The sequence below is a fragment of the Anolis sagrei genome, chromosome 5, assembly GCF_037176765.1.
Source record: "Anolis sagrei isolate rAnoSag1 chromosome 5, rAnoSag1.mat, whole genome shotgun sequence".
Lineage (NCBI taxonomy): Eukaryota > Metazoa > Chordata > Lepidosauria > Squamata > Dactyloidae > Anolis > Anolis sagrei.
In genome coordinates this window covers 57,731,773-57,758,399 of record NC_090025.1, presented here as the reverse complement: position 1 = coordinate 57,758,399, position 26,627 = coordinate 57,731,773, and the positions used below count along the sequence as shown (strand labels likewise).

General features: G+C 37.4%; 1 protein-coding gene across 1 annotated transcript in view; it reads left to right on the top strand.

The window, feature by feature from the left end:
- Window positions 1–26,627, top strand: part of SPOCK3 (SPARC (osteonectin), cwcv and kazal like domains proteoglycan 3) — a 150,788-nt gene that overhangs the window by 98,360 nt on the left and 25,801 nt on the right. Inside the window, exons 5-6 of the mRNA XM_060778741.2 lie at window positions 7,386–7,512; window positions 15,129–15,243. Coding sequence (XP_060634724.1) covers window positions 7,386–7,512; window positions 15,129–15,243 — 242 coding nt within the window. The remainder of the gene's footprint in view (window positions 1–7,385; window positions 7,513–15,128; window positions 15,244–26,627) is intronic.

Below are 26,627 nucleotides of genomic sequence, written 5' to 3'. Positions count from 1 at the left end.
TGACCATGATACAAATCTATTACAAAGTTTTTGTGACAGAATTTGTTCAGAAGGGGTTCGCCCTCCTGAAGAGCTAAGCTCAGTGGGTTTCCATGTTCAAGTGGGGTTTTGATCCATTGTCTCCTAGTATCCTAGTCCAACACTGAAACCATTGCACACATGTAGGCTTATGCACGGATTTGTTTTGGACACTTGCCTTCGGCTTGTTCAGAAGCCTGTAGCAGTATGGGCAACAGAACAGTGGTTATCAAAAACCATCTGCTTTGAGTTTCTTTCAGTTATGTATTGAGTGCTGGAAGGGAGGCAGCTGCTAGGAGAAAAAGGATCCCAGGAAGCGAAGGTTCTTAAGCCCTTTCTTTAAACTCAGGTCTTTAAAGACAGAAGGGAAAGGATACCGAGAAATGAGGTTTCTTTAAGCCCTTTATTAAACTCGAGTCTCCTTTACAGACAGAAGGGAAAGGATCCCAGGAAGCAAGGTTTCTTAAACCATTTATTAAACTCAGGTCTCTTCTACAGATAGAAGGGAAAGGATCGCAGAAAGAGTGGTATCTTAACTCTGATACTTTAAATCCAGGTCTTAATGAAGGAGACAAGGACAAACAATGCCTAAAATGATGGTAAGGGCTGAATAATGGGCCAGATAGAAAACAAATCTTTTGGCTTCCCAGATCAAAAAAGGATTCCAATCCTCCTGAATTTGAGAGGCTCTCAAAAATAGATCGGGACCCCCACCAAAATCTGGGACACCCAAACAGATCACGGTTTACCCGGATTGCACAACCCTACTTCCTAGAATGGAATAATTACACTGTAATTCTGGCATGTGATTCTGCCCCAGATTCCTGGCAGCATATGGAAATTGCTGAACCATCTTCAATTAAAACACACTCCGCTATTAACAAGAGACAATCTGCTACAACCAACCAAACCTCACTGCCTGCATTTATTGCAGGGGAAGAATACTTCACACCGTATTTATCATGAAATTTGCAAAGATAGGAAATTGTTAGATCTGTACATGCATTTATTTATTTGTTTGCAATATTTATATTATTTCTTCTCACCCCGAAGGGGACTCAAAGGCAGATAACTGAACACTTATACGGCAAGCATTCAAAGTCATTATACAATGACAAGACAGGCAAATGTACATAGATAGAGGTATACAGGCTTTCTTATCTTCAGCATCTTGGAGGCTGTGCTCGGTTTCAGCCATAAGGAAATCCCTGCTGAAGAGCTCTGTTTGTAAACTTCCCCCTGACATTTTTCTGGCATTTCTTTGTGGGTGCCTTAATATCTGTTAATTATGCCTCACATTTCTAGACTGGCTGATTGCGACCACAGATTTTCATTGTGAAAATATAGGACCAAACAACAGTTTCAGTTCTTGTGAAACAATTACTAACAGGATAATATAAATTGGAACTGGTATGTGGAGGAAGGTGGAAGAAAAATCATGGAAAGTACGTGTTTCTGTTCACAGAGTTGTGATACAATTAGAAGCATATGTTAAACACATGCTGGCATGCAGGATTAATCTAGGGAGTATCAGAGATCAATCATTTAACAGCTTGTGATTGCACATTGTCAAAAAGATTGCTTAAAACAACCAGTATCCTACATAAATGTATATTAAACATAAAAATTCAAATTGCTTAGTAAGAATAATGAGGAACAGAAACACAAATCTTTTCAAGCACTAATAAATGCATATGATTATACAATTGAGTCTCTGAGATAAATATTACTCATTTTGGAAACATTATTACAAAAAGAAGAGAAAGCGGTCTGGGAAAAGAAAAAGGAGAAATCCGTATAATCCATTTCCTTGATATGGGGCTATCTTTCTCATCTGTTAAAGTTTATCTGGAAGCTTTGAATTTCTCACTTGCACCCATGCTACTATTCTCTTCCCTGTTCTTGATTCCACTAATCTCCTTCCCGATCCATTTACTTGATATGGGGCTATCTTTCTCATCTGCCAAGGTTTATCTGGAAGCTTTGAATGCCTGACTTGCACCTATGCTACTATTCTCTTCCCTGTTCTTGATGCCACTAATCAGATGCTTTTTGACAGGCAGTCTCAAATCATACCCTCCCCCAACTGCTCAAACCTCAAGACTAGAATCTCTCAGTGATGCTAATACAGTGCACTGCACCACTATTTGAACCTCTCACCACCTATGCATTTCACCTCCTTTCATATAAAGTGGCTTCTATCATTTCTTTTGCCACAGGATATAGATCTTCTACATTTCTTTTCATCTCTTTGTGACATCGCCACACTGTAATGTAAGAAGAGCACTGGCATTTTATATCTCATATACTCTAGCATTCTTCCAGACCTCAAAATACTTAATCTATCATTTTGAACCATAAAGGATCAAGGCCCTGTTACCCCCAACTTGGCAAAGTAAGTTGTTGAGATCATTGCCATTGTATATGAGCTCCTGAAGTTGCCTAAACCACCTTTCATTTGGAGCCATTCCATAAGAATGTCGACTGCCTCTATCATTATCCTCCAGGGAATCCAGATCCTGTGCCTTCGTAGAACAACCTTCATTAATAAATAAATAAATAAATTATTATTATTATTATTATTATTATTATTATTAGACATCACATTAGACAGTACCGTGCCAATCCCTCTTTTGGCAAAGCTGTATTCTTGTTCATGTTGTTACAATGTGGCTTCTGCACCCACTCTCCAATAAACTTGCTATTCTTCCCTTTTATGTAATGACCAGAAACCATGATGAAAAATGTAGATTACTTACTTTTAACTGGGTTTTTTCAAGTTGTCATTCTTGCATTCACAAAACCTACCCAATCTAACTTCCTGGCACATTCATGATTTTTATCCCCTGCCGTTGTGTTGGCTGATAGAGTACGAAGATGATGCCAGATACAGGCACTTAAGGGAAGGGTCTGGGATTACCATCCAAATTCTGATATATCTAGAAACTTGAATTCGACTGCTCTACACAGGCCCAGATTTCCCATAAATTTAAATGCACTGGTGACGACCCACACAACATCAATTACAGGTAATGTGCTTCTATATGTAGATGATATTTAATTCTCTGTTTAGATGTGAATTCATAAAATTAACCATTACTTCTGGATCCCTCACATGATTTTGACATATTTACCCAGTGAAGAAGCAAGTGTGCTGTTGCAGTGAATTTTTAAATTTTATTTTGCATCTTTTGGTACCTAGTCAACACTGCTGCCCCATAATTTTTATATATTGATACAGTATTTCAATTTTTAGTGATGATTGTTCCATTTTTCTAATGGATAGTTCTTTCTTTCCTGTTTGTCTCACCTGTAGAAAGTAGTCTGGATCTTCTTTTAGTAAACAAAAACAAATTAGACAATTACAGTGAAGAGAGAAATTCTGCAAAGAGGGAGAGACAGAAATTCCATGAGTGAAGAGCAACAAGTAAAAACTAGCAGGGCTTATATATGCAGAAACCATTGATATTTTTCTTAAGTGTGTAATTCAGAACACAGGCATGGAGAGAGGAAGTCATCTATAAATGCATGAATGAATGTGTTTGAAGACAATTGCAATTGCTTGCATTTTATACACAGGACTGGCTTTTAATTGTGTGATTACACCCTCCGGTTTCATATTTAATTTTTAGCTTTGGATAACATAGGGGAGGGTTAATATGGTATTTGTTTTGCTGTCTGTGCCCCTGTTTAGAGGATTTCACCTCACTTCTTGTCCCTGTGATGATTGGCTTTGAAAAATTTGGCTTGTTGTGGAAACAAGGATTGGCGTAAAAGCTTCAGTGGAGACACCTTTCCCCCATGAAAATACTTTCAGAAGTTATTTTAGTTCTCTTCTGAGGGGTAGATTTCTCTCACTTCCTGTTGTTTCAGCCCCATTTGTAACTATGGGTCATTTTTAATTCAGATGTTTGTAACTCAGAGACTGCCCATATATCTGTGTACCCAGGGTCTCATAAACATTCTTTATGTCTACAATATGTATTTGCAAAGTTTCATAAATTCTTGAAAAATAAACAAAACAAATCTTGAAAAACAAATAAAACAAGTGCAGCCATTCCCTTCACAAATTCTATATCTGACTGTCCTATAAATGTTAAAAAATGAGCAACCTTTTAGAAAGGAAAGGAAAATTGCTGAATACACAGAAATTTAAACCCAGATGTTTGAGAGCTTAGTGCTCAAAGTGCGTAGCCTAAGAAGCTGATTTTGCCTGTTTGGTGTACTCTCACAGATATCCTCTTCTTTCTGTCCTGCAAATGAAGGTATCTGCAAATTTTGGGAAATTCTTCTGAAAAAAATCACTTGTCCTTACTGTGGACACCTTCTTGCTTATGATAAGATTGGATGTCATAATGTTCTCAGCCTTATTTGTTTTTTCTGGTTTGCCAGCTGTCCAGAAAAACAAGCCCACTGTTTTCCCTTCAATCAAGATTTATTGTGCAAAAATCAGCCAATGAAGCTTTTCAACATATGGAGATAAATATAATTTAATTGCTAGTTTTGCCAATTACACTGCTGTGAAAGGGACAGCTACAAACAAGACTATTTCAAAAATTGGCAAGTTCAGCTCTGTAGTACCGTCAAATAAGACTTGTCATTTGCCAGTCTAAGGCTTAAATTCAGGCATGTTCCATGAATTCCAAAGGAACTGTTAATTGAATTGCCCGTTATTTAATCATTTTGTTTTTTTCTCTTAAACGTGTTCAAGAAATCCTGTCAAATGTGCTCAAGCCTACTTATATTTAATCTCCAGAAAGTACATTAGTATTTCTTCACTTGTTCCCCTTGCTTCATCTTATTCGTCTGTATTTTCTACCTACTATGGAATGGAAATCATAGCTTTCCATAATTAACCTTTAAAATTTCATTTTCAGTTTCTGTAGTCCTTAAATTGCCTTTTATGTTATGGAGGTTTTAGCTCCTTAGACGATATTTTACAATTGCATTTCCAACATAATTTGTATATCTCCCTGGTGCACTCTTGACTTTGTGTCTTCTTGACTTTGTCTTCTTTCATGACATGCCATCTGCCAAGAACAACTTTCCCTTTTATGTTTGATATATATTGCATTCTGCTATGGCTGTTTATGTCAATTTAGAAATGACTCCATGGAGCCCACTACCATTTAGTATTATAGAATGGGATACAGAACTTTGACAATTTGGTCAGAGGAATGACAGACATTAGACCTTTTGTGAGAATGTTGGAACATGTAACATCCTATACCTGTGGTGAAAGACAGTGTGGTGTAGTGGTTTGAGCACTGGTCTGTGAATTTGAATCCCTGCTCAACCATGAAAATAAACTGGGTAATGTAAATCAAACACTCTCAACTAGAGGAAGGCAGTGTCATCCTCCCCCCCCCCCCCGCCGTCTCCTGAACAAATCTTGCTAAGAAAATCTCATGCAAGGTTCACCTTTGGTTTGGCATAAGTCAATAACAGCGTGAAGACATAGATTAACAACACTTGTGGTTGTCTCTCTCACAGTTGACTATCAGAAATTCTAGTTCTCTGAAATCGCTAAAAACTGTCCATTTTGTTGGTGTATTTTCTCCCAGAAATATCCACCCTGTGCAACAAATTACTATATCTAAATAGAGCCTGCCATTTGTCAAAATATCCTTTAACCTGCTGCATTATATTTCCAAAATAATAAGCAAAATGATTTATATTCTCAAGTAAACAAGAAAAGCTACAGATAACAGTAGCAGAAAGATTCCTAAGCTTGGTTAAATAAAGTTAAGTTCTTGTAAATACTGATCCTTTCAAAGAATATTTGTATACTTCATTCATACAAATATTAAGCAATTTGAACTTGATTCAGTGTGGTGCACATTTTTTTCACATCTGTGCGCTACATTGCTGAAGCTTATAGCATGTGAATAAATTACTTAGGGTGCATCTTCACTGGCTTGTTTACCATAAAAGGGGGAGGCAAATCCACAGTGGTGGTTGTACGACTCATGGACTGATGTAGATTAATGTGGCCTTGAACAGCATTAACAAAAGCTGTGGAAAACTCTGGAGCTTCCCCAAAACTCTGGAGTAAATCAAGCATGTGTAATCAGCTGTTCCGCTTCCTATTTTGGAAGTGACCGTGGTTGTTGACACCACCACCCCACTTTCCCCATGCTCAAGCACATTGGAGACAGTGATAGCACAAAAATGATTCTGGGCTCCACTCAGCACCTGGAATGATGATATCCAGAGTTATGAGGTGATAAGAGAAGGTACGGGGGAAATGAGTAATTCCTCCTTTTCCCCCTCCGCTCTCTTGCATCACTTCATTGTTCTGGATACTATCCTTTCAGATGCTGAGCAGTGTCTAATGCAAGCACCATTATTTCTAACTAGCCAAGATGCATCAGTTCATTTTCTTAAATGTTTTAATGGTTGATTCATGTCAAGAGGTGAGGTAGAATCATGCTATATAATTAAGACCTTTACATTAAACAACTATCAGAATGTTGCTGTTAATGCCTCAGCATTCCCCTATGCATTTGTTTCTGTTTTGTGAAGATTTTGTTTACTCTAGCTATTGGATGCTACAGAGAGACCTTGGTATCTGTTATGTTGGTTTCCAGGATCACCCTGGATACCAAATCCATTGATGCTGAGGTATCATTATATAAATAACATAGTAAAATGGTGGCCATTATATAAAATTGTGAAATCAGAATTTGCTTTTGGGAATTAAAAAAAATCTTTTGAAGATGATTGAATCTGTGAATACAAAGAGTTGACTATATAGAACTGTAATAAGTAACTAAACATTCTGATGCTCCTTGTCCTGGTTGATAACAAAGTATGAAGGTAGCAAAATGATTTATATTCTCAAGTAAACAAGAAAAGCTACAGATAACAGTAGCAGAAAGATTCCTAAGCTTGGTTAAATAAAGTTAAGTTCTTGTAAATACTGATCCTTTCAAAGAATATTTGTATACTTCATTCATACAAATATTAAGCAATTTGAACTTGATTCAGTGTGGTGCACGTTTTTTTCACATCTGTGTGCTACATTGCTGAAGCTTATAGCATGTGAATAAATTACTTAGGGTGCATCTTCACTGGCTTGTTTACCATAAAAGGGGGAGGCAAATCCACAGTGGTGGTTGTACGACTCATGGACTGATGTAGGTTAATGTGGCCTTGAACATTTAAGGAAAAGTAATAATAGCTGGTAATGATGGAAGCAAATTTAAATATTTGTTTAGATGTAGCCATAAAAAGATAGTGTAATATTTCTTTGGACATTTTGTTAAATCTTGCAATTGCTAATGTAATAAATAAAGTATAAATTATATAGTTCCCAGCTAAATATTATTACTAACCATAAATACTTGTTTTCTTCTCTCTTTCAGTATGAAAGAGGCTGGACTAGGCCATAAACAGTGGAGAGTTGGTCCTCTGTCATCAAAATGCAAGCAGTGTCCAGTGGTTTATACCAATCCCGTCTGCGGATCAGATGGCCACACATATTCTTCGCAGGTAAGAATGATGCGTGTGATTTGTCAAACATTGCTGTATGTATACAATATATCATTCTGTTGCCAAACATTATGTTATTTACTTTGATCAAACAAATATGTAGGCTATAATAATTTCCATAAAATCTGTAAAATTTGGATGATCCTTAAATAAATATTCATATATGAAATCAGAGTGCTAATTAATCCCATTTAAAAATATCAAGTAGCTAGAGTTTAAAAGGAACCTTTCCTTTCTTCATACTTCCAGAAGAAATTAAATCCAACTGTACAATGATAATTCAGAAAATTGTTTTTCACTTATATATCTTTTTAAATACCCAATTTTATCCTATTTTGTAGCAAAGGAGCATCTTTACCAGCTCACTTGCATATATTGTTTGATTTAACAAAACACCTCTATAAATAGATAACTAGCTAGTTTCTAAATAAATAAATCCGTTTCATTTTTATGGGCAATACTAAGATCTCTTTTCAGATTCTTTTACATCAGTGCTTCCAGAGATGAGCGAAGTTACTCTTTATATTGTGGCTTCTTTATATTCAAGAGTCAACAGTAACAAAATCCAAATGAAAATTAACTTAGGTTCTCATGATGAGTGACAGTTATAGCTACTAATAGTTTTTTCCACATGGAAATTATTGTTTTCTGTATCAACCAGGATGCAAAGTGACATATTTTCTTTTCAATTTGAAAGTGCGCCAAGTTACATTAAGACTGCAGAAGTCATTGATACTATGTATGTGTTTAACTGTTAGAGTATATATTTGTGTTTGTAACAGTAGCTAAAACTAGAGTTATCTGGTTTGAATCCACAGTGAGCATTGCCAAGGAGACCAGGCAGGCTAGCTCAGGAGAGTGAGAAGTGGGCGGAGCCAAGCAGAAAAAGTTATGTGCGTCTTTGGAAAAAGGGGCAGTGTGTGAGTGAGTGTGGAGGCTTGAAGAGCCTGGAAGAGAGGTGTGTGTGAGCAGCTGGAGGTTTTTCCAGTCTAGAAGGGCTGAAGAGAGAAACCTGGCCAGTTTCTTTAGTCAAGGAAGACTAACGGAAGCTTGTTAAGATCCCTAGTCAAGGAAGGACTAGAGATCAGAGATTTGATCAAGGAAAGATCAAATTGGAAAGCTATTCATAGTAGGAAACATTGTTCACTAAAGAGCTTCACCTCAGTAAAAGTTAGCCAAGTGTTACAAACCAAGTGATATTCAAAGTTCAATAAGTTATTTAACAGCCTGCAACCATACGCTTTGTACACAATAGTCTTGTTGAAGACCGTCTCATCTCAATTAATCTGCGTCTGTAAAGCCAGATCTCATCAGTGGTACCTCAAATACCTCACATTGGTGGCAGTTACCTTAATTTACAAGTAATAATTGGCCTCCTCTATAATATATTCTTATACACAATTGAGGCCTGAGATTAATTTCCTCCATAATCATCCACACCTGTACAATTGGTTCGCACATAACTGTACAAAGACCCTTTTCTCTAAGGGTGCATCCAGATAGCTCACAAAATGTGCAAGTTTCTGGATGTTTTTCCTGGGATGTTCAAATGACACCTCAGGTAAAAGTGAGTGCATTCAGCACAAAGCAGGAAAAACCTGCTTTATGCCGAATTAATTTGATATCAGAAAGACCTGAGTCTTCCTGAAAGACCTGGGTCAAATCCAATATGGCCGCTGTGCAGTCCGCACAGCCCTCTCATGTTTTCCAGGCTTCATGAACCCAGAATATCTGAGAGGGTTCTAGCAAGCTCTCCAACCCCCCCCCCTCCCCAGAAAAGTCTTAAAAAGTTAAAATAACTTACCAAGCTGCCATTTCCCCTTCTCCAGAGCTCTCCTGGCAGGTAGAAATGATGTGCCAGGAGAAGGGGGGGAGAAGAAAAATTGCTCTTCTCCTGGCGCATCATTTCTACATGTCAGGAGAGCTCCAGAGGAGGGAGAATGGTGGCCGGGTAAGTAATTTTTCAGTTTAAATTCTTTGGGGGGGGGGGCTATTTTGTTTCCAGATGCCCTTCTGGAAAGTTTGGCAGATGTTGGGAGGAGGTGCATTTAAGAAATCCAGTTGTGCCCGGGTTAAAGGGCTGTGTGGCACCGTCCTGAGTTCTGAATATTTTTGTTTCCTAGAGTGCCAGCAACTCTTGGAACCCACACCCAACCAAGTCAGTTTTAGTGCTTTAGAGCATGTGTGTGAACACATCAAAGCTTTAAATGATTTGATTTAAAATTCATTAAAAAGTAATTATAATGTCATAGTGTTGTAGGAATATATTTTAAAGTCTAAAAATATCACAAAATATGATTTGTTTTAAAAAAATACAAGAGGTGTCAGGCTTTAAATATTTCTATCCTGCCCTCTATTGCTTCTTTTCCTAACATAGCAGAAATGTATGCCTTCAGAAGTCATTCAAAATACATAATCTTGTTTTCAAAAAATCAACTTTATTTTAAGGGGTAATCAGTCTTAAAATTGATATAGAAGATAAATATTTTGTTCACTCTAGGCAAAGCTTATTTTAATTGTCCTGCCAAGCTTCAGTAAGACTTTGGCAGTGCTGTAAGATGTAGCTACTTTCTTTGGCATGCAAATTGTATAGTACATGTTTGAACACATGTCAATAAACTGCAACAGTCTTATAGAAAAAGGTGCTAGAGAAATTTAAATGTTCCGGTACAGATTGCTTCGAAATTTCCATGTCATGCTCTCATACACTTTCTAAATCCATAGAGATTTTAATGAAAATATTGTATAATCAGTTAATTGTAAGAACAACGTTTCCAAGAGTATAAGTACTATGTGTAAAACCACTTTGCTTCATCTCATAGCAAATGTTGAAATCCTAGGTTCCTACTCATGTGATCTCATTAGCTAGTAAACATTTCTCACCATCTGATGAAGCTCATAAGCAAACCTTAATTTCATCCACTTATTACTGAAGCAGAATAAAGCACTAGGTAAACATTTTTTTTCTGATCCTATATCACACTTAGAGGTATTGCCTGTTAAGATTTGTTTTTCAAGACAGCTTCTAATTTTTAGGTTTAAGAATTCCAGGCAGCATGTAAAATTATCTTTTCATTCATTTTCACTTAGGCTAGCATCTCTGAGGAATTAAGTGAGAGTCTGTTGGATATTACTTTGTAAATACATATGGCTATATGATTCCAACAGCACATGCTAGTCATATTATTTTTAGTATGAGCAATCCAGTCTATCTTTTTTGGGTATAAAGTGGCATTAAGCATAAGGTTCAGAATGTTAACAAAATTAATATTCTGTATTTCTATTAAGAACATAATTGTACTTCCCCCTTTTTACTTAAAATACCAAATATTTTTTGTAATGTGATGTCATCTGAGAAGATATAAGAACAGATTTCTTTCTTTCAGACACACCACACTGTGCAGTTTTGCTATTTTTAGCTGCCTTTTGATTTATCTGGTTTGTTTTTATGTCAGATAAATTGCTAATGATAATTATTCCATCGGAGCCCCCGGTGGCACAGTGGGTTAAACCCCTGTGCTGGTAGGACTGAAGATCGACAAGTCACAGGTTCAAATCCGGGGAGAGTCGGATGAGCTCCCTCTATCAGCTCCAGCTCCTCATGCGGGGACATGAGAGAAGCCTCCCACAAGGATGATAAAAACATCAAATCATCTGGGCGTCCCCTGGGCAATGTCCTTGCAGAACGGCCAATTCTCTCACACCAGAAGCAACTTACAGTTTCTCAAGTCGCTCCTGACATAACACGACAACAATTGTTCCATCAAACATTTATAGTTGGTTTTGGAATTCTGTTTCACTTTCAGGAAATTTTCAATTGAAATGAAATACATTGTGTGTATATATGTAAACCAGAGCTTAGACACTCATCTACATAGGAGGCAGCCACACATTCCATCTCCAACACATGGTGAGATGGAGTCCAGTTGCATCAGACAGGCTAGGACCACTTCAGCTCTGCTGACTCATCACCTTACTGTCCAGTTGACTATGGAGAAAAATGGAGCAATTCCCCTCCTTCTCCCTGGTGATGCAGGCACCTCTGCTGATGTCAACACAGGGCACCTGAAATGGCTAGGAGCTATGTGGCCTTCTGGCAGCAGCAATATTGGTGACATGAGACCAGTTCTTCCACTTTGGGCAAGCAGCTGTGGCCCGTGAGGGCTGCAGGCTGCTCTGCATTGGACCTAGTCCTGCTGCCCACACTTGTTGAAGCTATGGGATGGCTCTGGAATTTTGGCCTAACTCTGGAGTATTCTCTTTTCTTAATGTGGTACTAAACTGGCTTAACCTTACTCCATGATAAGCACTGGAGGTGACAGAATCTCATGAAGACAGTGAGAATAAACTGCACAGAGAATGTGAGCGAGTAAGCCCATGTTGATGAGTCCTTGGTTGTTTGTCTAGAAAATGATGTGAGTGTTTCTACTAGATACTTTAGCGATCATACTTTATTCTTTGCAACTGTTGTTGCAATACATTAAAGAAACAAAACAGAATGTTGACTCCTCTCCAGGGCCAAAAAAAAAAAAAAAAGTCCAGGGAACCCAAAAGCACAATAAAATTACTCTTCCAGCTATTAGGTGGCATAGAGAGCATTAAAAAATGAATTTAAAATTGGGGCATGATGAAAGTGGATATGACCCTCCAAGATATTACTCAAAGTCATTCTGGCCTCCAAACCTTGGACCTTTCCAGACAGCGCTTTATCCCAGGAGATTCTGTATTTAAAAAACGTGGGTGTTCCTGGGGCCCTGTCCACACTCAACCATGAAAGTGCGTGCTTTCTGTGGTGGGTGTCCAGATGTTGCACTTGGATTTCCCAGTACAACACCAGGACACTTAACCCCCTCCCCAGAAGCCCCCCTAAACACAATAAAAAGGCAAAAGAACTCACCCTGCCTCCATGCTACGGCTGCTGGAGTTCTCCTGGCACGTACAAATGATGTGCAAGAAGAAGGGGTAGGAGCGATTTTCCTCCTCCCCCCTTTCTTCTGGTGCATCATTTGTATGTGCCAGGAGAACTTCAGCAGCTGTTGCATGGAAACAGGGTGAGTTCTTTTGGTTCTTGTGGGTTTTTTCGGGCTATAGGGCCATGTTCTAGAGGCATTTCTCCTGACGTTTCGCCTGCATCTATGGCAAGCATCCCCAGAGGTAGATGCATAGATGCAGGCGAAACGTCAGGAGAAATGCCTCTAGAACATGGCCCTATAGCCCGAAAAAAACCCACAAGAACCTAGTGATTCCAGCCATGAAAGCCTTCGACAATACATTGAGTTCTTTTGCTTTTTTTATTGTGTCTAGGGGAGCTTCTGGGTAAGGGGTTGGTATTCCCACAGTTTTCCAGACCAATTTAGCCCTGAAAACTATGGGAATACTGTTTGGACTGCACCAGAAGTAGTGGGTTTATCCCACACCTTCCAAGAAGGCATGGAATAAACCCACCATCAAATTAACTCGCCACAAACCAGGGTTTTCCTGGTGTGTGGCAAATTAATTCTGGATTGCCCAGAAAATTGTCTAAACAGCCCCCTTTTTATTGAGGAAGTTTTCGCAATAAAGGGGCTGTCTAGATCTGTCCCTCAACACCCCTTCCCACCCACACCCCTGCTGGAAGTATTTCTATTTATTTTACTGGGATTTTAAAGTGTAAATGATGAATGAAACATCTTCAAAAAGTATTCAGGATTGTTTTGGAAGGTACAAGGATTTGTGATATTTACCTGATATAATGGCTAATAGCCAAAGATAGACTTACATGTGCAAGTTCTGAATACATGTTCTAGATGCATATGTTCCTTAGGTGAATCTTTCATTTTATCTGTGGAGAAGGTCATCTTATCAGTATTTGACAAATGATCGAGAGAAGCAGTGCAAAATAAAGGAAAAACGCAAGAAATGCATATATAAATATGCTCTAACTTTTAGTGGAAGTAAAAAAGCTAGTTTTTCAAGCAAGACATAGTAATATGCCTGATTATGTATGTATTTTTTTTCATTTTCCGACAATTAAATACTAATGAGCATGCCCTTTATGTGATATTTTAGTTCACTTACAACTTTATAAATATTTCAGCCTTGGATAATTGAGTAAATTGAACTTGCTGAATTAGCAATGCAATCAGTGAAGTTGCTTAAGAAAAGATATTGCATCAAAAAGAAATTAAATTATAATTCATTCTTTATAGTACCAGAATCCATTTTAAATAAAAGATTCATTAAAATGTATATAGGGAGAAGGAAGAGAATATCACAAATTGTTAGACTATGTCTCACAAAATATATAAATGGATTATACTATATAGAAGCAGCAGTGACCTTTTGGTTGATGACTGGTTTCTATCTCCTCCTTCCCTATGTAAAAATGTTATTTCTGTCTTCCAAGCACCATTTGGGGAAATCTACATTAGTAATTTTGGGATGAAATTTTTGGTTTTATAATGTCTGTGGATTGGCTAGCTTTTGCTAGAATACTACTCCTCCTAGAATGCACCCAAGAGAAAAAGCTTTGACCAGAACACCAACATCTTGTAGAAGCTAGGGTAACTAGAGAGATATATTTTGTATGCCATTGGTAGAAGAGAAAGAACAGAATGAACTGGCAGGGCCCGGCAGGGTGGCAGCGGCTGAAACCCAAGCCCAGCTTTCCCCTTACTTCATCCCACCGGGGGGGGGGGGGGGGGGTCTGCCACCCAGCTTTCCCCTATTATCGCTATTCAACATGGGAACCCTCCTGTGTTGCTGCTGCAGCTGTGTATATTGGTTTCTCTCCATTTACTCCCCGCTGGAAGTAGATCTACTTTATGGTATGGGAGCCTATGGGCTCCGTGGCTGAAGAGGAATGAAAGGATCATAGAACGGGCAATTTTCACAGTGAATTTCCTAGTGTCCTATGTGGGACCAATGGAGAACTATTTAATAGATAAACTGTAGAAAATTGTTATGTTATAAGGAAGGTAAACATTTTGCACATTTCAAAAAACCATGCCTAGTGGTGATTAAGGTCAGAAGTGCATTTTGTCAGTGTCACTAAGGGAAGACACACACAGATGCTATCTACTTTTGTTGTGTGTCTTGCAACATGGAGAGTTCTTCAGTCAAGATGCTGGGTTAATTCTTAGTTGGGAAAACATACTTTGCCTGGCAACCAGTGCTATAAATTTGCAAAGTAGAGGGTCATTATTGCTAGGGATAGTAAAATCTTCTAGTAGGTGGTGTGGAATGCCCCATGCCAAAAACAAGAAAGGAATGCATATAGAATCCAGTGTGATTTAGCAATTCTTTATTTTGTGCAAGGCTTGCTTGCAGGCAACTAACTCCTCAGTAATTAGTTACAATACTAAGATTGTTTTTTGAGTAAGCCACACATATTCTTAGCAGTAGACTGAAAAATCCCTAATTTTCTGATCTCTGTTTTCTAATAAATGAAAGGATTTATCCCCATGATGTGTTAAAAGCATTACTTTGCCACATTTAAACATGTTTTCTCATTTTTGTAAACTTTAGAATTTAAGCCGAGGAATAGCTGACCCCCGTGCTCCTCAAAACACATTAACAGGATGGTTTTTAAAGAATATACGTTGAAATACAAGATTGACATTTTCTCTCTATTGCAGTGCAAACTAGAGTATCAAGCCTGTGTCTCAGGAAAACAGATCTCAGTAAAGTGTGAAGGACGTTGTCCTTGCCCTTCTGATAAATCTACAAGTACAGGCAGAAATGACAAGAGAGGTAAGTACTGATACGTCGTTTAACTTACTCTAAAGCATTTAGTTACTCATTCTTCAATGACTTAAGTTTGTTCCATCTGGAAAATGTTGTAATTAACATTTGTTGTTCTAGCAATAATAACTCTTTGTTTCACAATTGTTTAAAAATTTAGAATCAGTTCAGTGCTTTTGTATAATTTCATTAAAAACCCTGTCCATCATCACCCAACTACCTGGCTTGTTGCAAATATTCAGATATGGATATCCAAGGATTTGGGGTCTAAGGGTGACATTTGAAATGGGATATCTAGTTAGGCTCTCCTGTAGTTTTGGTTTTATTGTTCAGGTCTACTTTCAGACTGGTCCTCACGTGACATAAAAAAGAAAAAAGGGACTATCATATTAGCTAGAGATGGTGTTTTGTTTTCTTAACTAACAGTAAGTTGTTTGCAAGGATACTCCAGTAGTATCCATGCTTCATTGTTCTGTCACTCTAAATCTTAGAGTGATCATAAAGTCTACTTTCCAATTAAAAAAGAATTGTGCAGATGTAGAGCATCATGGGCTGCACCTGCCACATTTACCAAACTGCTTGACCCCCTATGAAACATAATCACATTTCATAGGGAAAAACCAAGTGTAAAGGCTTCCTCTTCATTGTCTGATACTCTATTTCATCTAGTATGCTGCCATCATCTGTGAGGCGCTAGGCTATGCTGCCACCAATTAATAAGGGTTTCCTATTCAGTTTATTAATGGATTCCCCTATTTCCAAATAGATTCACTGCTACCACTCTGTAGTGTTTCTTTTGGTGTGTAGCGAGGGTTTTTTCCTTTTCTTTTGAAGTAGTACACTGAGACTTGAGTTACTAAAACAAGAACAAGTTTATTTGGAGTATGGAAAGGTCTTAATGGTTTCAGAGTTCTCTTCTCCTGAGGTATAAAGCTTCACGAGTTACAGTTTCAACAAATCTTAATATAACTTTAGGATGTCTTGTACTTCACCAACTAGTTCTTTAGTTGTTACACTTCTAAATATGTTTCCTTATTTGACAGATTAACTAAGGTCAGCTAATGCCCTTGTCTCCCTTCAGCTTCCTGCTGAAGTAAAGATTCCCAGTGGGATTTCTTCTCCTATTAGCACACAACTAAACCACATACCTAAATAAGTCCCCTTGACCTATTTAAATCACTCAGGCTAAAAGCTTTCCCTTAGTTTGGTTCACCACACATTTGAGCCACCTTCCTTTTAGCTCAATGACCAAAAGGACTGAAGCCTCAAAATGTCTGCTTCTGGTAAGTACAGTTGGCTCCACCCCTTTCTCCATGGCCACCTAACTCAGAGTACTGAGCTTGGTCCCATCCCCCTAATTCTGCCATTTCTAAATGGATAACCATTTATGTACATCCATAATGGTCTTTTACCTCTTGAAGACACACATATATATATATAATAATATTCAACCGTCTAAGCATATATATATAAATATATATATATATATATATATATATACACACACACACACACACACACACACACACATACATACAATCATATTTAACTGTAGAGACACATATACATAACTATGCTTAACTTACAGTTAAAAATCAATGCTTCATCACACCAAGAGAGTGTGACTTGTTTTGAAATTGAGAACTGAGCCTTCTAGAAATGTGTTTCTCTGTTTTTTTGCCCAGAATTATTGAAGCAGAGGCTTATAGGGATGACTTTGAGCCTGTACTCCCAGATCTCGTTTTAAAAATGGTAATAGGAATGTTTTACCTGACCTAACTAACTGGCCTTGGACCTATCTGCATCTTTTCTCTTAGTATTTGTGTTCATCCCCTGTAAAATATGATGACAGTCAATTATTTGACTTTGATTGTCCAACACTGCTGGCCTTTTTTTTTTTGAAGCATGTGGTTCCAGGATAAAATTCATTATTCTGTAGTAAATCAAAATTTGGAGGTAGAAGGATCATACTGGTGTCTTTTAGCAATGACGTAAAATATTTGGATGGATTGGAGAGAATGTCTGAAGTGATGTTCGTGTCCACCTTTTGTGTCCATACTGGTATTTGCATGCTTTTGCTAAAACTTAGTAATGGTGTAATTGATTAAGGGTGGCATAGTATCAACAAGAAGCATGCTATATTTCCAAAATCAAAGATACAAAAATGTCAAGAGCATAAGGTAAAAAATAGGAATACTATAAATAAAAGTAACAATATTTTCAGCTATTCAGTACATAATTTACTTTGGAAACTTATAGCAAAACTCTTTATCTGTCCAGTTCTCAATGTAGCTTTTGTAGATTTGCTCCATATACCCCCACATCCCCCTAGTGATGCAACTACCTTGCAGTTTTGTCTAAGGAATTTTGTAAAGCACTCATAACTATTAAAGATGCTTAGTAATAGCTTTGCTAAGTTTGTTAAATCTTCTTTTATAATTGCTAACCTTTATAGTGTTTTTCTTTTCAGAATATTTGACACAGAGTAAAGAAACATGCGAAAGATCATATCAACTTGTCTCTGTACTTTTGATGACTGTTCAGCTTTGTTCAATAAACGTGACAGCTTTAATTATGGTAGAATTACTTGTAAAAATGTGCCCAACCTATTCCACAGCCTTATGCTACATTAACCTTTGCAATTAACTGCAGTCTGCTTGTCATTTTAAAAGAAATTGTTATATGTGAATAGCTGATAATTAGCTGAATAGTAGAAGAAAGCTTAACATTAAATAATCCCCCATCCCAATGCATTTTTCTTACAGATAAACAGGTGCCTCATAAGAGGGGCCCATAACCCATGATGTTGGGTATCAGACATTTCTCTCTAGAACTGATCCCCAGTTTTTCTACAACTTTTCCTCCACAAGTAGGATGTTTTCAATACTATGGCCATGTAACATTTATGTTTTTACAGTGTGAGAGAATGTCACATCAAAAGAAGAACTCCTAAGGCCCCTCTAACTGGGTGTATGGTACTAAGGAAGCTCCTGTTATTTTGAGGAACAAAAGTACTCACTATACAAACAGTCTCCAAGTTACAAACATAGTTACTATATTGTAGAATGCTGAGACATATACACAAAACCTAGATGTGTTTACCTACGGAAATAAAAAACTGTTTGCCGTCAAAGGGCCATTTGTAATTGTAAGATTGTATAAATGTAACTACACTGACCTGGCATTGAAAGCCTCGCAGGCCACATAAAATGGCATGGCAGACCAAATTCGGCTCATAGGCCTTGCAATTGATACATGTGGTTTAACAGATTCCTTAAGGTTGATTAAGGGAGCAAGCTTGTTTTCTGCTTCCCTGGAGACTAGGATGTGGAACAATGGCTTCAAACTCCAAGAAAGGCGATTCCATCTGAACTTTAGGAAGAAATTCCTGACTGTGAGAGCCGTTCAGCAGTGGAATTCTCTGCCCCGAGTGTGGTGGAGGCTCCTTCTTTGGAAGCTTTTAAACAGAGGCTGGATGGCCATCTTTCAGGGGTGATTTGAATGCAATAGTTCTGCTTCTTGGCAGGGGGTTGGACTGGATGGCCCATGAGGTCTCTTTCAACTCTTTGATTAAATGATCTATGATTCTATGTTGGGAAGCAAATGTGCTTCTATGGTTTGGGAATGGGGAATACATTGAAGAGCTGTCGCCAACCATGCATGCATGAATCTAAACATCTGTACATGTTTACACAAAGGGGGTGCTTGTAATAATTCGTGTTCATGTAATGAACATGACTTATATAAGGTATACTTGCCTTTTATAAGTTAATTGTGGCATATTGCAATGTAAATTTGAAATTATGATTAGCATAATAGAAAAAGAATAACTTTTTTTCCTATGGCTAACAAGGTAACTTTTGATTATGGCTTATGTATGTAGAATTCATCTCTGTACCACTGCACTCTTTTAGAGCCTTTAATTCGATAAGGACATGTCTTGGAGAGAGTGTAAATTTTCATTCTAGATTTAAAATACAGTACTAGTTTTTGTGTGGTCAGTCTGATTATACCATAAAGTGATTTGCAAGTACATATTGAACTATGTACAATTTATTTGTTTAGTTTCCAAAGCATCAACAATTTCCTTACACAATTTGTATATCAGATCTATTATCATGCCCGAAAAGTCTATTTATTTAGCCAGTTGCACAGGAGATAAAATACTTTTTAATATACTTACTCTATTACTCTGTTTTCTAAATTATAGCAATCCATAGCACCCCACTTCCAGTTTTTATTATTTTGATTATCAAAACCTGGACTATAATAGTAATTAACGATTTCTTATTTCTTCATAGTCTAACTGCCTTATATCTCATTTTCTGCTTGATAATTCTATAATGGAAAATTCCATTGTTTTAATTAGCACTTTTATTGCCTTTGTAATTCTTACATTAAACACATAATTTTATTAAGATAATGGGGCAATTATTCTAGCAATACTTATTTGTAATTTAAAACATTATTGCCAGCAATACAGAAGAAGGGTGATGAGACATATAAAATTAAATTGCTTATACAATAACATTTTATTATTACATTTGTAAAATAGTTATTTTCTTATTTGTGCCTTAGACTGAGATGAATTTTTGTGTTGCTGAAACACTGAAAACTATCATGGCAAGATTTTTGTTTCTTTTTGTTCTAGCGCTCAATTACAAGTGGAAACTATTCCTCAGAATAATCACATGATTTTTGTGTATCATGTTTTAGATTTGGTGAATGAAGACATATAGGTTGTGCCAAATTATGTGAGAAATCTGTGTTTTTAAAGGAGGAACTTTAAGCATGCAGCAACTTTTTTGTCCAAATTACAAAGTTCAATTTGTAGCCTCTGCACATTACATTTGCCAGCAAATACTTTTTTTGGTTTCAGAGGTTTGAAAATTGAGGTGTACATTAGATTCAATATCGCATGAGACTTGAGTAGATATGGGTAAAACACATAGATAAAAATGCACAGACATCAGGTTAAAACACATTAAAACTTTCAAACCAATAAATATACAAAAACTTAGGGTAACCTGAGAACTTGCCCTAGAAGGTCAGACAGTGATCAGGTCGCCTATCTGTTCTGAAACCTTCAGGGTATCATATATTAAATGTGACACACCTCCTTTTAGCAACCAGGCACCATTTGTCTATGAGAGCACAACGATTTCTATTCTACTCTCCTTCCTAGAGTTGGAGCGTATCAGTTTTAATGATTTTATTTTGCTAGTAATGTCAGATCAAACGAAGTCTCAAAAGAAGCATTCCTGAAACCACTTTTTTCCAGAATAATTTGTTCTTCTCTGAGATTGCTTTTCCAGCAGGATGATTTCTTATCTGGATTTAGAAGGAGATGAAAGCTTTTAAGTGGTTTTATAAGTCTGTTACGTTTGTCAGGAAATGGAATTATATTCACCTTTCTAACAGCTGAAGGTGTTGATCGTTTCTACTATTTCCTCTTATAGAATTTTGGAGGATATCCCAGAGGTCACAGTTTGTTCTATCATCACTCAGTCACTTCATTTTTGCTTCAAGTCTTGCTTCAAATACAATTGGAGCAACTGCATACAACTTTAACAAAACCCGGGCTGAATTTGCAAAGCCTGTGTAACACAAAGGAAATAGAATTATTTCCCTGTGTTCTTTTCTTTTGAAGCAGTTAAAACACTGGAAACATACAGTGTGGGACAATTTCAAAGACACAGTGCAATGACCTAATTTTTCAATGACATAATCTGTCTTTGAAAAGTTTTGTATGGAATGGGAGTTGCTGTACTTGTCCATACACTAATTTGTAAATTAGGAGGACCAAACGATTAAGGTCATTCTCTCAACTGAAGTTTGCTTTACTTTAAAGGAGAGAGGAGAATAAAACTTGTTTTATTTCAAATAATCTATATATTGTGATGGTAGAAGTTTTACTAGGGCATCTGTGGAGCTTTTTATAAGGAGGATGTAATGGATTTACAAATATGTGATTTTAATCATGTTTTAACTTTGTATTATATGGTTTTATTCTGTTGTAAGCCACCTTGAGTCTGCTTGCAGAGAAAGGCAGGGTAAACATATCTTAAATAAATACATATTTTCTTTTTAAAAATGTGGAGAGTAAACTGAAACTGCAATTCGCTTCTGGTGTGAGAGAATTGGCTATCTGTAAGGACGTTGCCCAGAGGATTCCTGGATGTTTGATGTTTTACCACCCTTGTGGGATGCTTCTCTCATGTCCCTGCATGGAGAGCTGAAGCTGACAGAGGGAGCTCAACCCACTTTCCCTGGATTTGAACCACTGACCTGTCAGCCAGCAGTCCTGCCAGCACAAGGGTTTAACCCATTGTGCCACTGGGGGCTGAATGAACTGCAGAGAGATCACAATTCCTTACTGGAGTTATTATCTCCCTGTGTAATATATCATACCTATAAACTATGAAACAATGACTATGAAGATGTTGTTTGAATTAGAGTTGTCTGCCAGTGCATGATAACCGAGGCAAAGGGTGCATTGGATGTATGGTTCAATCTAAATGTTTTAAAAATGAAAACACAAGATGTTGAAAGTTATTTATGAGTGTCAGCTGTCAGATCATACTGACATTTTTGCCAGATATAATAAGATCTTGAGGTGCAAAATACAGCTACCCAAAAACATATGTATATTAAGTCAGAAAAAATAACAAAAGTTAAATGAGAAAATAGACACTATTTTTTTTGTTTATCCCAGATTATGTTTTGATTTCTATTCAAAAATAATGCTTCCCAGATCAGGAATAATCTGACTTGTTTTCCTTTTCATCCCTGGATTCAATAGAGGCATTCCAGTTTCCAAATCCATAGTTTCTTGCTATATCCAAATACTAGAATGTAATATTTCTTATTGCAGCTGGAGGACATCTGTAAAGCATAGTTTTCAAGTTTGGACACCATGGGAGATTAAAAAATCAAGATGTTCTTACTGAAACCAGAGCCCCTGGTGGTGCATTGGGTTAAACGGCTGAGCTGCTGAATTTGTTGACTGAAAGGTCACAGGTTTGAATCTGGGGAGTGGTGTGAGCTCCTGCTGTCAGCCCCAGCTTCTGCCAACCTAGCAGTTCGAAAACATGCAAATGTAAGTAGATCAATAGGTAACGCTCTGGCAGGAAGGTAACAGTGCTCCATGTAGTCATGCCAGCCACATGACCTTGGAGGCATCTACGGACAACACTGGCACATCGGCTTAGAAATGGAGATGAACACCAATCCCCAGAATCGAACAGAACTGGACTTAATGTCAGGGGAAAACCTTTACCTTTACCTTACTGAAGTCAGGGGTACAAATGAAAGAAAGGAGAGATTATTCAAAGTTCAACCGGAGGAAATCAATGAACTGCATGTGGTCTATTGTGGCCCTAAAATGGCCCATAGAGGCCCAAACACTTAGCAACTATGTTTCCATAAAGTATTTGAAACAATTTTCCAAAGATGCAATCTTCAATGTCTCCAAGACATTAGAATTCAAATTCTTCAGAGATGGAAAAACTAGATCCATATAATAAATATTCAGAACGGAAGTCCTTACTATAGAGAATAAAATAACCTGGTACATAATGCTTCCAACTTAACAGAATTTGCATAGACTGCATAGCACATTTGTGAAATAAACCTATTGTTTACAAATATTCTTATCTTTCATGAGCTGGCAGTAAATGTGCAGAAAAGTGAACTTGAGCAGACACGTCAATAAAAATATCAATCTAAGGTGTGAAATTGGCAGGGATTGCTCATTACTTCCAGCATCTGGAAGTAATGAGAACAGTGACAGCCATCAGCAATTGAAAAGAGAGAGATCCCTTCCATCTTCTGTCCCTGGGCCACCTGAGCTCGAGGAAAAGGGATGGCCATGTGAATAGCCATAGCCAGTTCTGAATATGAACTGCCCACGACGCCACATAGTGTAGAAGAGCTCCAGAGCATCCTGTGACTTTTGAATGTGAGACAAGCCCACGTTAAGTGGCCTTGAAAGGTGTTAGGGCAAATTGGCTCTGTGTGTCATGTAGGTTCCTTGGAGCCCATTCAATCCTACCTCAACTCATTTGGACCATGTAGATGGGCTGTGGACTTGAGGCAGATGTTTTATATAATAGCATTTGCGATTGGGGGCTGTCATTATGATCAAAGGAAATTTAATGAAGCGGATCTGAAATGTGGTATTTTATTACTATCTTAATTACATCTATATATTGTCATTTTTCCTGTGAGCTGAAGGTGGCATTGATGACATTCTTCTTCCACATTTTATTTTGACAAGTACACTGTGAGCTAGGTCAAGGTGAAACAGAATTACTGTCCCAAAGTCGCCCAGTAAGCTTCATTACTTAGTGCAAACTTAAATCTTGATTTCTTTCTAGGCTTCAGACAAATACTTCAAACACCATATTTAAAACTCACATTTTTTTAAAAAAAAAATCATTATTAGAATGGCTTTTATTATTTACATTCCTTGGTTTGTACTGCATGGCCAACTTCATTAGCCTAATCCAGTTATTAGTTGCACGAGAAGTAGACCCATTATATTAACTGGATGTACAAGTATTATTACCATGGATTTAATCAAACAATTACTTGTGTACTATATCAAGTGTGTGAGCTTGATGTAGTACACATCAAGCTCTCTGGGCTACAATGCAGCTGGACACTGAGTTGGTTACTTTTACTAATGAGAATGGCTGTTAAGAATATGCTCTAAAATAGCTCTAAAATATAAATAGCACAATTTATCTGAATGTGTTTACTTTTTATTCACTGTTGTACTGCTTTAAAATGTATGTGTAAACCTGTTTACATATTATTTAGCAAAAGAGGGAGTTATATAAGTGGTGTTGGGTTTTGTTTTCTTTAACTGCACAATGAGTTGTGGATCTAACCTATGTGCCAAAATGATTACTAAAACGTTTCCTATTAACCAATCAGTAGAAGGAAATGGTGGCTGCGGTGGTGCAACAGATTAATTGTACTGAGCTGCTGAACTTGGTGGCTCAAATTATGAATGGGATGAGCTCCCGCTGTTAGCCCCAGCTTTTGCCAACCTAACAGTTCAAAAACATGCAAGTGTGAGTAGATCAATAGGTACCGCTCTAACAAGAAGGTAATGGCGCTCTGTGCAGTTATGCTGGTCACATGGCCTAGGAGGTGTCTATGGATGCCGCCGGCTCTTTGGCTTAGAAATGGAGATGAGCACCCCAGAGGTGACTAGACTTAATGTCAAGGGGAAACCTTTACCTTTAGTAATAAGTTATATAATGCAATAGATAACAAATATGTGTATTAATATGTTAACATGGGCAACTTGTTATTGGTCATCGTTAAGAGCCTATTTGTATTTGTGTTCATCTATATATTCTGTTCATCACATTATCCTTTTTTTTTTTTTGGTCAGAGCATTGTCACTGGTGATGCAATATTGCTGTTCTAGTAAATGTGGTTTTCAGAAGTGCCAAAAAAGAAAAAAGCATGCATAAATATGGTATTCTACCACATGGAACTATTTGCATGTCAGTTATTGAGTTATTTACAAAATAACCTGGCAGAAAGCAAAAAAAATCCTCTTCATCATAGTAGAATGTAAATTTGAATATTGTGAATATTTCTTGCTGGTCTTTCAAGGATATGTTTATCAGTAATATCAGAGCACATTTAGGACATAATGGGAAAGGCTGAAACATTAATTTCTCAAACATCAGCTCCTGATAGATTATTATCTCACTTTTCCTGACAAAGAGCTGATGTCATCATTGACAGTTTAATCAGTTTTCATGAATCTTGTAAGCAGTATACAGTAGTGATGCAGTTATTAGAAGAAATAGATGTTGCTAGTCTAAGCTGCAGTGGAAAAAGAAGCACATGGCTGATGACATCTGACAGTTCTTTTCAGCTAAAGGCAGTGGCGCTGATAATCAACACATCCAGTTAGTTCAGATACATTTCATATTTCACAAATATCAAGCAAATTTATGGCTGAATAGATTACTGCCTCATACCTCATTGCATTTTTTTTCTAGGAGAAATTTTTCATAAATATGACACTAACACAGCTTGGGATAAAAATGCTTTTAACAGGCAAACCGATAATTTATTTGCAAATATGTAAGCAATATAGTGGTTTTAGTGTAAATCTCAAGTTTATGAATAACTGCACCCATAATCTAGTTATAGATATGGCTATGATTAAAAAAATTGAGGAAATATTAACAGTGTGATTTACAGGAGTGGAGCATTAGTATTAATATGTTTGGAAAATGAGAAGTGCACGCATCTGAAGTGTATGACTCTTTTAGTTGAAAGGCTCAGCTTTGGCTCAACTGTGACTAGGACTGTCAACACTGAAATTGCTGCCATAGATGTGGAATTATACCTATCTCAGCCCTGTATTGTGACCAGTGCTGGAGGAAAATTACATGGATGGGTTTCCCTCTGGAAAGATGTCACCTAACCATCTAGTAGCCAGCTCAGTGGCCCTTCCAGGAGATGCTTTAGCAGATATTGTTGGAGAGAGATGATATTTTAATGTGCTATTTTAGCACTACTGCTACTGAATGAAATGGCAATGCAAAAGCAAGCTTAGTGGGTTAGTCAGATTACAGATTTTTGCCAAAACTACCAGATTACTATCCAGGATCATGAAATATGGGATGTTTAGAAATAACTGCAATTTTTCTACTATTTCTACAACACATTCGCATTTGGTACAATACAAACCCTATATCAGAACTGCGGTGGTGCAGTGGATTAAACCCTTGTGCCAGCTGAACTGATGACCTGAAGGTTGGCAGTTTGACTCACGAGACTGGGTGAGCTCCCGTCTGTCAGCTCCAGCTTCCCATGTGGGAACATGAGAGAAGCTTCCCACAGAATGGTAACAATCTGGGCATCCCTTGGACAATGTCTTTTCAGATGGCCAATTCTCTCACACCAGGAGTGACCTGCAGTTTCTGAAGTTGCTTCTGGCATGATTAACACTCCCCCCTCCAATATTTTCATGGTATTTGAAACCCCTTGTTACTGCTTGTACTAATTCTGGCTATTACTATTCACCCTTACTGCAGACATCTGTGTTTTTTTATAGAATTTAGGAAAATATTATTTTCTGCTTTATCTGAAGATATTGATTAATGGACCTGCAAGCAGGCAGGGTCCTCGACTGTGCTATAGCTTTGCTCCTCTTGTTCATTCTTCTTCAACAAATTTTTGAAATCCAATATTGATTGATTTAGGTTTCATGAAAGGTTTTACAGTACAACTCACTTATTCACAAATCAGTATCCCCAGTTTCACACTCCCAAAAATATGCCCCTCCCCCGAAGTGTTTGTGACTCTATCGAGGTGCAATTCTATTGTATGCTTCTAGCCAAAATAAAGTTAAAATG